Source organism: Sus scrofa, chromosome 9, assembly GCF_000003025.6.
Source record: "Sus scrofa isolate TJ Tabasco breed Duroc chromosome 9, Sscrofa11.1, whole genome shotgun sequence".
NCBI lineage: Eukaryota > Metazoa > Chordata > Mammalia > Artiodactyla > Suidae > Sus > Sus scrofa.
This window is the reverse complement of record NC_010451.4, coordinates 92617176-92633035: the sequence shown is the minus strand read 5'-3', so window position 1 is coordinate 92633035 and position 15860 is coordinate 92617176. Positions and strand designations below refer to the sequence as shown.

Sequence of the window (15860 nt, the reverse complement as noted above, 5' to 3'; positions counted from 1 at the left end):
ACAACTCAGGGCAATGCCGGATCCTAAACCCACTGAGCAAGGCCAGGAATCAAACCCACAACCTCATGGTTCCTAGTAGGATTCGTTAACCACTGAGCCACAACGGGAACTCCAGAATTTTGTTCTTAAGGTTTGTCTCAACTGTCTTGTCTTAACATTACATATTTTAAATGTGTAAATAAATTTTATGTACTTATTAAATATAGCTCTATTTTATATGGATATATGTTATATGTTATAAATAAAATATGTAAATATTTACTACTGTATATTTTAAAACAAAAGTTTTTATTTAAATTGCAAATGAGAATTTTTATACTAATAAGCACTCCTTGAGTTACTTTGAAATAATGTAAACTTTGTCATTCACATATATATTTATTTTTGTCAGCAACTAAGTTAAGGATTTAAATTTTATGTGAGGAGTGTTTACCCCAGTCACACTGCATGTTCACTGCCCCATTATTTTTCCTCTTTCTGAGGAAGAACTCATACCCACCTCAGAAAGACAGAGTTCCCGTCGTGGCGCAGTGGTTAACGAATCCGACTAGGAACCATGAGGTTGCGGGTTCGGTCCCTGCCCTTGCTCAGTGGGTTAACGATCCGGCATTGCCGTGAGCTGTGGGGTAGGTTGCAGACGCGGCTCGGATCCCGCGTTGCTGTGGCTCTGGCGTAGGCCTGTGGCTACAGCTCCGATTCAGCCCCTGGCCTGGGAACCTCCATATGCCGCAGGAGCGGCTCAAGAAATAGCAAAAAGACAAAAAAAAAAAAAAAAAAAGAAAGCCAACCGACTAATTCTCCTCCATCTGTCATATATTGTCTGTAGCCAGAGAAGTAGATCAGCATGAGGCTACATGGAACAGAGATGTATGTGCTGGGTCTAGCAGGCTCTCTCTGTGTCTCTCCTTTCCCATCTAAAAAATGAGAGTGGTGTTGAAACTTGACTGCAGATGATTTGGAATCTAGTGTATTGTCCTTTGATCTGGATGTCTCTGGTTGCTTATAACCTAGGGTAAAATATTAAATTATAGTTAAAGCAATTAATGTCTACAACTAAGTGAAAATGTTCTAAATGTTAAAATTTTTACATGGTGTTTCACAGCCAAGATCAAAATAATTGGTGTAACCAGGACATAAGAGCTAACATATTAACAGCTTAAAAAACCCTAAACTATAAACTGAGCTTTATAATAGAATCAATTATGGTTTTCTATTTTCATTCCAGAAATTGATTAAGCCATGACATAAATCTGGACATGGTATATATCTTATTTGATACATTTTTTGGAAGTAAAATTAAGTATGATTTTCATGGAAATTGTTTTTGCTTTAATAACTCTTTGATTATATAAATGGCTACAAATAAGATACCTAACTTTATTTTCAAGGCAGAGGTAGCAAATGTGGTTTGAACATTTAAGAATTGGTATTCTTAATATTTGAAATGAAAAGAATTCTGTTCTGATTTACATTTAATGCTGAGAGATGTTCATTTTGTTTGTTGTAGAAAGAGCATCATGTTCTAATATGGGCTTCACCTAGGGTACCTTTTGGTTATATATCCTTTTGGATGTGTGTCTTACAGATTTAATATTTGTGTACAACGACACAAATGGAGATAGGATAGAGATGAATAGTAGAGGCGTATAAGTAGCCAATAGCACAATTATATATATATATATCTCCTTTTCATTTTTCATGCAATACTAACTGTAATTGGTTGGCTTTTGCTTAGTTTCATAAGAGATCTAAGTATTTGAAAAGGTGTGGAACTTTGTCTTCATGGAGATTTTAGTGTTTGGGGAGTTCTCATTGTGGTACAGTTGAAACGAATCCGGCTGGTATCCATGAGAATGCAGGTTTGGTCCCTGGCCTCACTCAGTGGGTCGGGGATCTGGCGTTGCTCTGAGCTGTGGTGTAGGTCGCAGACATGGCTTGGATCCCGAATTGCTGTGTCTGTGGTGTAGGTCGCAGACATGGCTTGGATCCCGAATTGCTGTGTCTGGTGTAGGCCAGCAGCTGTAGCTCAGATTCATCCCCTAGCCTGGGAACTTCTATATGCTGAGGGTGTAGCCCTAAAAAGCAAAAAAAAAAAAAAAGAAAAGAAAAGAAAAGAAAGAAAAAGAAAGGTTTTAGTGTTTGCTTATGAAACCAGAAAATAATATTTTGGAATATGAGTTCAGAAATTTGGCTTTGAAGTTTTCCTTTGTAATTATATCGGGAATTTCCAAACATCATAGGCAAGAATTTATAGTACTTTTCCGGATGATGATTGTTAAACAATAGTTGGAAGATGTAGGAAAAACAATATTTTATATAGGGTAGTCAACATTGGTTAAATTGAAGAACATTTTGCTAGGTGTTTAAGGGCTGTTTTCATACTTCCAAAAAAAAATACAACTTTAACTCTTCTTAAAGAGTTTGATACAAACTCTTCTTAGACCAAAAAAAGAGAGAGCTGCTTTTAGAAATGAATTTTATAACTTCTAGAAAAGTTAATTGTAAAAAGATATTTATTCTTTTGTTTGTTTGTTTTATTTTTTGCTTTTTGTTGTTGTTGTTGTTGTTAGGGCCGCACCCTCAGCATATGGAGGGTCCCAGGCTAGGGATCCAATCAGAGCTACAGCCGCCGGCCTACACCACAGCTGTAGCAACATCAGATCCAAGCCACATCTGCGACCTACACCCCAGCTCACAGCAACACCAGATCCTTAACCCACGGAGTGAGGCCAGGGCTTGAACCCAAAACATGCTTCCTAGTCGGATTCGTTTCCGCTGTGCCATAATGAGAACTCCCTATTTATTCTTAAAGTTAACTTTCTGAGCCATATAGTATAATAACTGAGTAATTTTCCTAACCAGTCTTAAAATTCTGTGGTGCAAACCCAGCTAATTCAGTCAGATTTTTTGCTCATTTTGTATTCTTTAATTATTGGTTTATTATATTTGGGTAAAAATGCTGGGGATGAAAGTAAACTGGGAGCAGTTGCTTTTCACCTCTAATGCTTAGAGACACCCTAGCTGCTCCAGCAGAATAGGCTGCAAAGGACCCGCTTGATTTGTGTGCTGAGTAGAGCTCATAATCATTTTGTTTATTAAGTAAAAGTGGTGTCTACTGTGTCAAGATTATATGTAGCCCAATTATTGGAGCTACTCAATTTGCTCTTGTGATGTCAGGTTTCTTAAACATCTGTGTGTTGTTGTTGTTGTTGTTGTTGTTGTTTTATTTTTTTTAAAGAGATGTCCCAAAGTTGCAGATGGCTGGCTCATCTCCAAATACCTCTTCAAGGTACTCTATGCTGGTGATGTCTCCCGCCACTGAGCTGCACGGGAGCATGGAATTGACTTACTGGGGAGGGCTGTATCAGTTAAGTGATCTTTTTTAGTACATTGCATGGGTTTTGCAAAGCTTTCTGTTTTTTTGTTGTTGTTGTTAATTTGGAGGGCACAGCAATGCTTATGCTGATTTTCAAATTAAAACCTTTTTGTAAACCCACACAATATAATAATCCATTTACTCTCCTTCTCCTGTGTGGCCCCCTTCATATTTCTATGAAGTTCCATGGTTTAAAAAAAAATTGGTCATGTGTATCTGTGTTATTTATGCTTTATTATAACTGAAGAGTGTAAGATTTATTGGTTATTTTTTCAATTTTCTAAGTGCTGTGTAGTAATGTTTGTAATCATGAAAACTGGGACTCAGGGAAGTTGTGTGAGTTTTACAAAGTCGCTCTGTAAAACATTCATGGGCACTGTCAACAGTAACTGCTTTACCATTCTTAAGCCACTGGTGGGAATATATTCCTTAGTTTCCTTTCTTCTAGATAGAATACATGTACTAATGACATAGGCTTTTATTATATTTTTTTACTTTAGAAAGAAATTACGTAGTCATTATTTTAAAGATAACAGTAAGAAAGGATAGAAAGTAGAAAACAAATGTCTTCTTATCTCCTCAGTGCTAATTCCCACAATCACTTTAAACAATTTCTTTTGTTTATATCTCCTTGTATAGCCGTAATCACTACTGAACACATTATGCTTGATATCTTCAGGCTGCACATTTCTCTGTGGACTTCCACCTTCGGTACTCTAGTTCAGTCTACCTCTATTCTAAACTGGTGGAAGGAAAAACACAACCTTTGTACTCTACTTGAAAAGATGGTAAAATTACTGGAATAAAAAAGCCTATTAAGTTAAATTCATGTTTCATGTTTTTGATGAACCTGGTTATCTTAATTTTTCTTTGTTTTGAAAGATTAAGAATTGACTACTTTATGGTATAGATATGTACTTTAGATGTTTGGGATGTGTTCCTTTCTAGTGAACAAGATGTTAATTGTCAATACCAAATGATGATAACCACATTTTATAGATTAGTGACCGTGATTCGTAGTTGCTAAATGATTTACTTAAGGTAGCTTCTAATATCCTGTATGTACATAGCTAACATGCAGAGCTAGTACTATAAGTACCATTGAGTATCTAATCTGTACTCAGACTTCAGCGTCAGCTTAAAGTGTAATTGAATTTATTTTTTAAAGTGTTTAAATTTTTCTTTTTTTAGAACATTGTCATGAGATTTTATTTAGAAAATTAATCAGTGTCATAATTTTACTTTTTTTTGAAGTGGGGGTCACACCCATGGCATGTAGAAGTTCCCAGGCCAGGGACTGAACCTGTGCCACAGAAGTGACCCAAGCTGCTTCAGTGACAAGACCAGATCCTTAATCCACTGTGCTACAAGAGAACTCTTCATAATTTTACTTTAAAGCTAGGTGGTATAATAAATGTGAACTTAACTAATAATAGAGCTTTTTTTTAAAGGAAAATATTCCGACCTCTTACATAAATGGGAATTTTCTCTATTTAGTAAAAAGATAGTAGAAAATATTAAACTGATTTTTATAAATTAGCATTGATAAAATTAGGATTGCTGCTACAAAATTTAAAGTAAAAAGTTAGGAGTTCCCTGGTAGCCTTTTGGTTAAAGATCTGACATCACTGCTGTGGCTCTGTTTCAATCCCTGTCCTGGCTACTTCTACACACCACAGGCACAGCCAAAATAAAATAAAATACAGTGAAAAGTTAAAAGTTAAGTATCTAAATATTACTGTATTGGCAACAATAAATCCACAAGTAGGAGTTCCCACTGTGGTGCAACGGGATTGGCGGCCTCTTGGAAGCACTGGGTGTCGGGTTTGATGCCTGGCCAGCACATAGGTTAAGGATCTGCAGTTGTCACAGCCGTGGCTCAGTCTGATCACTGGCCTGGGAACTCCAATGTTGTGGGGCAGCCAAAAATGAAAATAAATGAATAAATAAATAAACACCATTTTAAAAAATCCACAGGTAACCAGTTTCCTTTAAGTATCTGAAACTTTTGCAGTGATGTTAAGAGTGGCTTATTAAAATTTGATGGGACTATCTTTTATTGATTGTCCAGATGAATGGAAGCTGCAAGATAATTGCCTTTGATATTGTCATCTAGGTGATATATTGTAACACAAAGAGAAATTCAGCTTGTGAGACTAATCTTTTCGTTGGCTCTTTACATAGCTAAGTACTAATACAAAGTGTGGAAAAAGAAAGTCGCTTAATAGATTAATTTACATTTTATATTATCAAAAGATGATGTGTCATTAACCACTAGCAAATAGAGAATCATTTTGGAAATTTTAGTTCTTGTTTTTAGAAGATCTCATTCTGGCCATAAAATAAGATATAAGCAAAACACAAACGTATTGCATGATGTGAATAGGTGTTTAACTTAAATAATATAGAAGAAAAAAAATTAGAGGAACAGTGGAGCTTAGAGATCACAGGTCGTTTTTACATGTTGAAAATGAGGCATTTTAGTGGGGAAAGCACCACATGGCTACTTAGTAGAGAATCACATTTTAGTCTAGGAAACTTTGACCACTTATTTCCGTGCCTAAAACCAATTAGAGTTAGACTGATGGGTTGAAAATAAGTTTTAAAAAGCTTGGTTAACATTGTCATTGGTAAAAAGTCAGCCTCTAAAAATATGCATAATTAAAAGCATTTTATGTACCTCTACTTGTCAGCAACAAAATTCTCTTTTTCTTAAAAAGAATTTTCTTAAAAAAGAGAATTTTGTTAGTGACAGAATGTTTTATCTCTGGAATAAAATTTCTTCAAATTATAGACTAGTTAGTTTCTTGTATGTGATTTTTTTTTAAAGGAAATGACAATATCTTTGGAGTAATTATTATTTCAATAATTATTTTTAAAGGCATGATCAGCTTTGTTTTTTAACTTCCCTGTTGAATACTGGTTACAAACTAATAGTCCAAGTACATCTTCTGCTAGCATTTAATCTGTATTTAAGTAAAAGTGATGTTCAAGTAATAATATCTCAACCAATTGAACAGTTCTATTATTTTTAATTAAATTCAACCTTTTTCATAGATGTAGAAATTATTTAATTGTTTAAATAAAATCCTAGAATATGCAGACAATTTGCATGAGAGTTCGTTTGGAGGTTTTAACAAGGGAATTTGCCTTCTGTTAAAGCATATCCTTCTGAATGCGAAAAATTTAGAGTCTTTATATAAGAATTTCAATTTGGAAATGATGCACATAGAAGAGGAAGGAAGGCAGAATCAAGCCAAGTCATCCTCTCATCTTGTTTGTTGAATATATAGAAGTTTTGTGAAGATAATGTTGGTATATTTAAGGCCCTGGGAGTCATGGCAATATGTCATTCGGGTAATTATTTAGTTTCTCAGTTTGTAATCTAGGAAGTCTTACAGTATAGACCACATAGTGTTTCTTTTCCTTGAAGCATCTCTCTGAAGAGGAGAAAATATGCTGTGTTTTAATATTTTTTCTTTTTTTCCAAGAAGAGAAAGCTTTAGGATGCAACCAGTGATATTTAACTCAGTGCTAACGAGAACCACAAGGAGGGATATCTTTGGACTATCTGAAAGACCATGTTAGAATAATAGGATATTAAACTGCAAGAGATTTTTAAGTGTCTTGTGGTTAGTGAACCTGACTAGCATCCATGAGGGCTTGAGTTTGATCCCTGACCTTGCTCAGTGGGTCAAGGATCCAGTATTACCTTGAGCTGTGATGTAGGTCGACTACACGGCTCAGATCCCGCGTTGCTGTGGCTCTGGCATAGGCTGGCGGCTGCAGCTCCAATTCGACCCCTAGCCTGGGAACCCCCATATGCTGTAGGTGCAGCCCTAAAAAGACAAAATAAACAAATAAATAAAGTAACACAACTAGGTAAAAGTAGAACAGGACCAGACTTAAGGCCTTTTTGACCCTGAGATCAGTACTCTTTCCACTATCATACACTCTCCTGCCTTTTATTTTTCAGAGCTTTATTGTTCTTGAATTTTGAATTTCTAGTCTAGTTTTCTTTTATTTTGTATTACAATTTTTCTCCTGAAGGTCAAGTAACCTGGTTTGGTTATGAAAGTCCTCGTAGCTTCTGGGACTATATCAGAGTGGCTTGCCGGAAAGTTTCACAGAATTGTATCTGCAGCATTGAAAACATGGAAAATGTCAGTTCCTCTAGAGCTAAGGTAAGATGTAAATAATAATATACAACTCGTATAATCTAATTCTAAGCATTCTTTTGTTTTATCTTTTTATGGCTACACCTGTGGCATATGAAAGTTCCCAGGCTAGGGGCGAATTGGAGCCGAACTGGGTTGGAATGAGGATCCAAGCCGCTTCTGTTACCTACACCACACCTTTGGGCAAGGCTGGATCATTAACGGATCACTAATGCACTGCCTGAGGCCAGGGATGGAACCTACATCCTCATGGATACTAGTTGGGTTCTTAACCCACTGATCCACAATGGTAACTCCTAGCAGTTTTGCATCCCAATAGAAAATTTTGAGCTCTTTGCTGTGTAAAATATTTATTTCCTTGTCTTTGTTGGAATTAAGTATCTGACCAAATTTTATATCTTTCATAGGCTTGTTTCATTTTTTAATCACTGCATGTAGTTATTTTAGGATAACTCTTGAATCTTCACTGTGGCTTTATAAATAGCTGGAGGATATGAAGCTAGTCTGTATGAATTTCTTCTTTGAGAAGCACTGTAAGATATTTGCTAGTCTGTGAAGTTTTTACATTTCTTGAATTACTTAATTCAGTGGCTTTTAGTGTCCTACCTTAGGACCCAAAATGTCAAAAGTATGCGAAAATATCACTTGCCTTTTTGCACTGGGTTGATATTTGCACTCACACAAATAAAAAGTACTCACACAGTAGTTTGAATTATTAGGTTAACTAGACACTTTTGTCATGTAATACTATTTTTACTTGAAAGAAAATCATTCAAACTAGAGCTTTTTAGACTTAGGCTTTTTTGTAAACATTTCTTAAATAAAAATGAAGTAAATTACCAATTGCTTCAAGACGCCTTGACAGTATTTGTTGCCAATGGTAAAATTAAAACTTTAAGTAAAAATTAGAATTTTGGAACACTTATACTGTATTCACTACATCTTAATCTTGATAGCTTCCTGGTACTTAAAGACTTTTCTGCTAACACTAATGTTGATTACTAACATAAAGGCATTTATATTGTTTAATGGAGTGTGTCAGCCTTGTAGGCCTGCATCATTTTTATTTTTTGAATAACTGATGTGTGGAATTATAAAATCACGCATGAGTAAAATCCATTCAAAGTGCAAGACAGACCAGTATATTTAATGTAATATAGTATTTGTTCATTGATGTGGTTATAAATTCTGTGTTGTAATTAACCTTTAAGAAATTATCATTTACTCTCAACAAAATTTTAGCCAACCAAATCCAACAACATAAAAAAAGATCATACACCACAACCAGGTGGGATTCATCCCAGGTGCACAAGGATGGTTCAACATACGCGAATCAATAAATGTCACACAGCACGTTAACAAAAGAAAAGTCAAAAACCATATGATCATCTCAATAGATGCAGAAAAAGCATTTGACAAAGTCCAACATCCATTCATGATCAAAACTCCTACCAAAGTGGGTATAGAGGGAACATACCTTAACATAATCAAAGCCATTTATGACAAACCCACAGCCAATATAATACTCAATGGAGAAAAGCTGAAAGCCTTCCCACTAAAATCTGGAACAAGACAAGGATGCCCACTCTCAACACTGTTATTCAACATCGTGTTGGAAGTCCTAGCCATAGCAATCAGACAAACAAAAGAAATAAAAGGCATCCAAATTGGAAGAGAAGAGGTAAAACTTATGCACTGTATGCAGATGACATGATACTATATATAGAAAACCCTAAGGACTTAACCCCAAAACTACTTGAACTGATCAACAAATTCAGCAAAGTATGAAGGATATAAGGTTAACATTCAGAAATCAGTTGAATTTCTGTATACGAACAATGAAATATTAGAAAAGGAATATAAAAATACAATACCTTTTAAAATTGTACCCCAAAAAATCAAATACCTGGGAATAAACCTGACCAAGGAGGTGAAAGACTTAAATGCTGAGAACTACAAAGCATTAATCAAGGAAATTAAAGAGGATGAAGGGAGTTCCCATCATGGCTCAGTGGTTAACGAATCCGACTAGGAACCATGAGGTTGCGGGTTCAATCCCTGACCTTGCTCAGTGGGTTAACAATCAGCGTTGCTGTGACCTGTGGTGTAGGTTGCAGACGCAGCTCGGATCCAGCATTGCTGTGGCCCTGGTGTAGGCCAGTGGCTTTAGCTCCGATTAGACCCCTAGCCTGGGAACTTCCATATGCTGCAGGAGTGGCCCAAGAAATGGCAAAAAGACAAAAAAAAAAAAAAAAATTAAAAGAAAATAAGATGCAAAGATATAGAAAGATATTCCATGTTCCTGGGCTAGAAAAATTAGTATTGTAAAAAATGGCCATACTGCCCAAAGCAATCTACAGATTCAATGCAATCCCTCTCAAATTACCCATGACATTTTTCACAGAACTAGAACAAACAACCAAAAATTTATATGGAACCACAAAAGACCCAGAGTCGCCAAAGCAATCCCGAGGAACAAAACCAAGCAGGAGGCATAACTCTCTCAGAATTCAGACACTATTACAAAGCCACAGTCATCGAGACAGTGTGGTACTGGCACCAAAACAGACGTACAGACCAATGGAACAGAATAGAGAACCCAGAAGTAAACCCAGACACCTATGGTCAATTAATCTTTGACAAAGAAGGCAAAAACATAGAATGGGGAAAAGACAGTCTTTTCAGCAAGTATTGCTGGGAAACCTGGACAGCTGCATGCAAATCAATGAAACTAGAACACACCCTCAAACCATGCACAAAAATAAACTCAAAATGGCTTGAAGACTTAGATGTGAGACGAGACAACATCAAACTCCTGGAAGAGAACATGGGCAAAACCTTCTCTGACATCAACCTTACAAATGCTTTCTCAGGTCAGTCTCCCAAAGCAACAGAAATAAAAGGAAAAATAAACTAATGGGACCTAATCAAACTGAAAAGCTTTTGCACAGGAAAGGAAACCAAAAAGAAAACAAAAAGACAACTTACAGAATGGGAGAAATGAGTTTCAAATGATGCAACTGACAGGGGCTTAATCTCTAGAATATACAAACAACTTATACAACGCAACAGCAAAAAAGCTAACAATTCAATTGACAAATGGGCGAAAGACCGGAATAGACATTTCTCCAAGGAAGATGTACAGATGTCCAACAAGCACATAAAAAAAAATGCTCAACATCACTGATTATTAGAGAAATGCAAATCAAAACTACCATGAGATACCACCTCACACCAGTCAGAATGGCCATCATTAAGAAGTCCACAAATAACAAATGCTGGAGAGGGTGTGGAGAAAAGGGAACCCTCCTGCACTGTTGGTAGGAATGTAATCTGGTACAACCACTATGAAAAACAGTATGGAGGTACCTTAGAAATCTATGCATAGAACTACCATATGACCCAGCAATCCCACTCTTGGGCATATATCTGGACAAAACTCTCCTTGAAAGGACACATGCATCCGCATGTTCATTGCAGCACTATTCACAATAGCCAAGACATGGAAACAACCCAAATGTCTGTCCATCGACAGACAATTGGATTAGGAAGATGTGGTAATATACACACAATGGAATACTACTCAGCCATTAAAAAGAGAAACAAAATAATGCCATTTGCAGCAACATGGATGGACTAGAGACTCTCACATGGAGTGAAGTAAGTCAGAAGGAGAAAGGCAAATACCATATGATATCATTTCTATCTGGAATCTAATACGTAGCACAAGTGAACCTTTCCACAGAAAAGAAAATCATGGTCACGGAGAAGAGACTTGTGGTTGCCGAGGGGGAGGGGGAGGGAGTGAGGTGGTTTGGGAGCTTGGGGTTAACAAACTATTGCCTTTGGAATGGATTAGCAATGAGATTCTGCTCTGTAGCACTGGGAACTAGTCTAGTCACTTATGATGGAGCATGATAATGTGAGAAAATAGAATGTGTACATGTATGTGTAACTGGGTCACCATGCTCTACAGTAGAAAATTGACAGAACACTGTAAACCAGCTATAATGAAAAAAAATAATAGAAATTATCATTTACTGAGTTTCAGTTAGAACCAAAGGAGAATATCACCCACAATTATATGAAAAGATTGTTAAAAGATTCCTTTTTCCAGCCGTGTATCTGTATGAAACTAGATTTTTTTTCCAGTGTGCTTCAACTAGAACAACACATATAACACATGGAATGCAGAAACAGATACCTGGTTCTCTTTTATTAAGCCATTGATGAAATGTGAAAAAATGTTAAACAAAGCTACTTTTCTCCCTAATAGTTTTTGTAAATAGAATTAAGGTAGCATTATTATAGTAATATAAATATGGTTTATAATGTTAGCATGTAATGGGTTCATTATTTTTTAATTGCTTTTTTTTCTTTTTAGGGCCACACCCATGGCATATGGAGGTTTCCAGGCTAGGGGTTGAATTGAAGCTACAGGTGCTGGCCTATGCCATAATCACAGCAACACCATATCCAGCCACATCTGTGATCTACACCACAGTTCACGCAACGCCAGATCCTTATCCCACTGAGCAAGGCCAGAGATCAAACCCACAACCTCATGGTTCCTAGTCAGGTTCGTTTCTGCTGTACCACAACAGGAATTCCTAATTGCTTAATATTTTTAAAGTTTCCAGTTTTGACTTTCAGTACAGTAAATATATGTTATAACCTAAATAAAAGCCCTTTGGAGTCCTGAAAATTTTTTATATTGTTAAGATTTGAGCTAGTGACAAGCTGTATCAGCTTTAGTATAGTAGTTTTATTTATTTATTTTTATTGGCTTGTCATAGGTAACTTTCCTTACTATTTTGACACTTAAGATGGGAAGTGGTCGCAGATGTGGCTTGGACCCGGCGTTGCCATGGCTGTGGCTGTGGCTGTGGCTATGGCGGGCAGCTGCAGCTCCAGTTCTACCCCTAGCCTGGGAACTTCCATATGCCACAAATGCAGCCCTAAAAAGCAAAAAAAAAAAGTTACAGAATGAAATGTAAGTAGAAAGTAAAGATTGAAAATACTAGATGTGTGCAGTTTTAAGATATACATAATTCAATCCAGTTCATTATCTGACAATTCTAAGCTTATAAATTACGTCTGTATAATAAACAAAGGTATAACAACCATTGTTTAAAAGTGTAGTTTTTAAGTTTATTGTTTCTGTATCTATTTTTATTTAGGAATCTTTTTTCTTTCAGAAAAATTTTAGCAAAATTGCAGATACAGTGAAATTAAATATTTTGTAAAACATAAACCAAACATTTAGATTTTTTAATTTATTTTTATTTTTTTGAAATTTTAAAATTTACTTTCCATTTACAATTATTACAAAATATTGGCTCTATTCCTCATGTTGTGAGATAACATCCTTGTAGCCTTACACTCAATTGTTTGTACCTCCCACCTCTATATTACCTCCCCTCCCACACGGTGGTAACCACTAGTTTGTTCTCTGCATCTGTGAATCTGCTTTTTTTTTATTGTTGTATTTGCTGGTTTGTGTTATTTTTTAGATTCCTCATATAAATGTTATACAAATATCTAAATTTTTTAAAGCAAGATTTGTAACATTTAAATTTAGTGATATAATTAGAAACTTAAACACTTTAGAATTCATAATTACAGAATTGTATTTTTGGATAAAATTGGTAGCTATGATTTTTGCTGCCTTTTGAAGACTGAAGCTGTAAAGGTTACTTTATACAACAACTGTTCCCTCCTCCTTCTCTGCTTCTTTTCCATCTCCAACCAAAGGTTGTCCGAGCAACAGTTAACTTTCTGCTTCAGTATCTTTTAAGTCTTTTAGATCGAATCAGTTTTCCTCTCTGCCTTACACAGTTTTAAGCCAATAAATGTCTTCATTTTTAAGTCAACTATAGCTAGGTATTTTTGTTAATTTTTTCTCATGGATGTTTAAATCTTGTTTTTTGAAGTATTAATAAATTTCTTACATACATCTATACACACTCCCTTTCACATATTATCTTTCATTATGTTCTATCACAAGTGATTAGATATTGTTCCCTGTGCTATACAGCAGGACCTCATTGCCTATCATTCTTAATGTAACAGTTTGCATCTGTTAACCCTTTTTAATCACAACTGTTGTCTTAGTAGTCCTTTGGCCTCCATTTTCTTTTCTCTCTCTCTCTCTCTCTCTCTTTTTTTTTTTTTTTTTTTTTTTTGTCTTTTGTCTTTTTAGGGCTGCACCCACGGCATATGGAAGTTCCTAAGCTAGGGGTTGAATCAGAGCTATGGCTGCTGGCCTACACCAAAGCCACAGCAATGCCAGATCCGAGCTGAGCTTGCGACTTTCACCACAGCTCACGGCAATGCCAGATCCCTGACCCACTGAGCGAGGTGAGCGATCAAATCCTCAACTTCATGGTTCCTAGTCAGATTCATTTCCGCTGTGCCATGACAGGAACTCCAAGCCTCCATTTTCTGGAACTGTTGAATTTGTTTATTTGTTTACCTTCTAATTGTCTGATTGACTACAGTTTTTTAAAATGTGCAATTCGAATTCTTTTTTTGCATCTTAGTTGAGTTTGTATCTTGGTTTCTATAGGTTAAGATTAAAAGACTAATTAAAATTTGAATGAATCAAGTTTATAAAAATAGAAAGTACCCTGGTGGTACATAAACTTTATTTTCTTATCTTCAAAATAAAAGTAGGAAAGGTTAACATTACAAATATATTAGAAACCCCTTCAATATAGGAGAGAATATATTTCTAGAAATAGTGTATCCTAGAATACAAAAGGTAGTTGAGAAGATAAACATTAAAAATGTAGCATTTTGACCTGGGCGACCCAGAGAAACCCAAACACCAGATAACCTTAGCTCTCTTAATAAGACTCTTGGGACTAGGCCCTGCACAGCAAGATACTATCCTGCAGTGAGAGTTAATATTTATTCTATTTAAAAAAATGGTGTTGAGTATCAAAATACCACAGAACAATCATGTTCCAAATCTTGTATTTATGTCTTTGTTTTGCTGAGGCCTCAAACAGATTCCATTTATTAGGGAATGGTTATGTGGGGAAAAGTCTGCAGGCAAAGATTTACTCCTGTCTTTGTTCATCACAGTGTGAAGAGCGTGAAGAGCGAAGTACTTAATCTACTCAATAAATCACCTCTGCCAAGTGTCGAGATTGAAGGATTAAACAAATATCTCAGGTGCCAGGTTTACTGAGCCTTTGAGCTGCAGTGCAGAGTGATTGCTAGCATTTGTAACACTCTCATCCAGCTTTGATACTTGTGAAAACCGCATGACAGAACCTAAGAATCAAACGTGCAGATGCGCAGTTCAGTATATTTGGGACCAAAACAGTTAAAAAGATAGGATGCACTATGGAGCAATGACTGATTCTGTACAGAAAGAGTCTTTAAATTGAGCTGATTTGAATGAATCAGGATTGTCTGTATCATAGTATCACTGTACAACTTAGATTCACATTGTAGAAACTTGCCGTCATGAAAGATATAATGCTTAGTCACTCTAACCTAAGATCTGTGAAATGTAGATCATTCTTTTTCTTTGCATAGTCTGTGCCTAGCTGAGCTTATTTTCCAGGACCTGTACATAGCCTATCAATGAAATAGAGTATTTGAATTGAATATCATGTCTGTTATCTTTCCATCTCAGATGTATTTGCATCTCTTCTTTCTATAGTATGTAGGGATTAGGGAGACATCAACTTAAGTTTCAGGCTAGAATTAGCACTCTCAGAAAAAGAACTTCATCTCAACAGGCACTTATTTCTCTCAGTTCAGAATTCACCCGTCTTCCCCATTTTATAATTGGGCTAATTACATATAAGCATAATATATGACCTCTGACAGAAACTCTCTTTCTCATTTTGCAGGTATTTCCATTGGATTTTCTTAGTATTCCAACTGATTTCAAGCTCAAGAAATCCTTTTTCCCCCTTAGTTTGTTTCTTTTTGGCCTCAAAATATGAACTCTATACTGTTCTTGAATTCTTCCTACCTTCCAGCATATCTTGTGTCGGGTTTTTTGGGGGGTTTTATTTGTTTGTTTTTTAGTTTTTCATTGTTTTTAAGAGTGTTCTTATTTTTTAAGTTATTGGTTTTGGTTAGACTAGGCTTTCCTATTTTGTGATTGCTTATCCTGTACATTCCTTCTATTTAATATGAATTTAATTTAATCTTGGACCAATTTCTGAATATTCTACTCACATAAACCGTTCACATATCCCTCATCCTTCCAACCTGACAAATTTTTCCTGAGCAGTATCCCACATCAGAGCCGTGAGTGTCATCCTTAATACATTCCTATGACA

At 35.9% G+C, this 15860-nt stretch overlaps 1 protein-coding gene across 8 annotated transcripts in view; it reads left to right on the top strand.

Moving 5' to 3' along the window:
- RUNDC3B (RUN domain containing 3B) overlaps positions 1 to 15860 on the top strand; it is a 297986-nt gene that overhangs the window by 190539 nt on the left and 91587 nt on the right. For 4 of the 8 annotated variants that reach the window (XM_021102522.1, XM_021102519.1, XM_021102517.1 and 1 more), the window contains exons 3-4: positions 3239 to 3289; positions 7427 to 7560. In XM_021102522.1, coding sequence (XP_020958181.1) covers positions 3239 to 3289; positions 7427 to 7560 — 185 coding nt within the window. The remainder of the gene's footprint in view (positions 1 to 3238; positions 3290 to 7426; positions 7561 to 15860) is intronic. The other 4 variants (XM_021102523.1, XM_021102518.1, XM_003357481.4 and 1 more) reach the window with 1 other exon arrangement.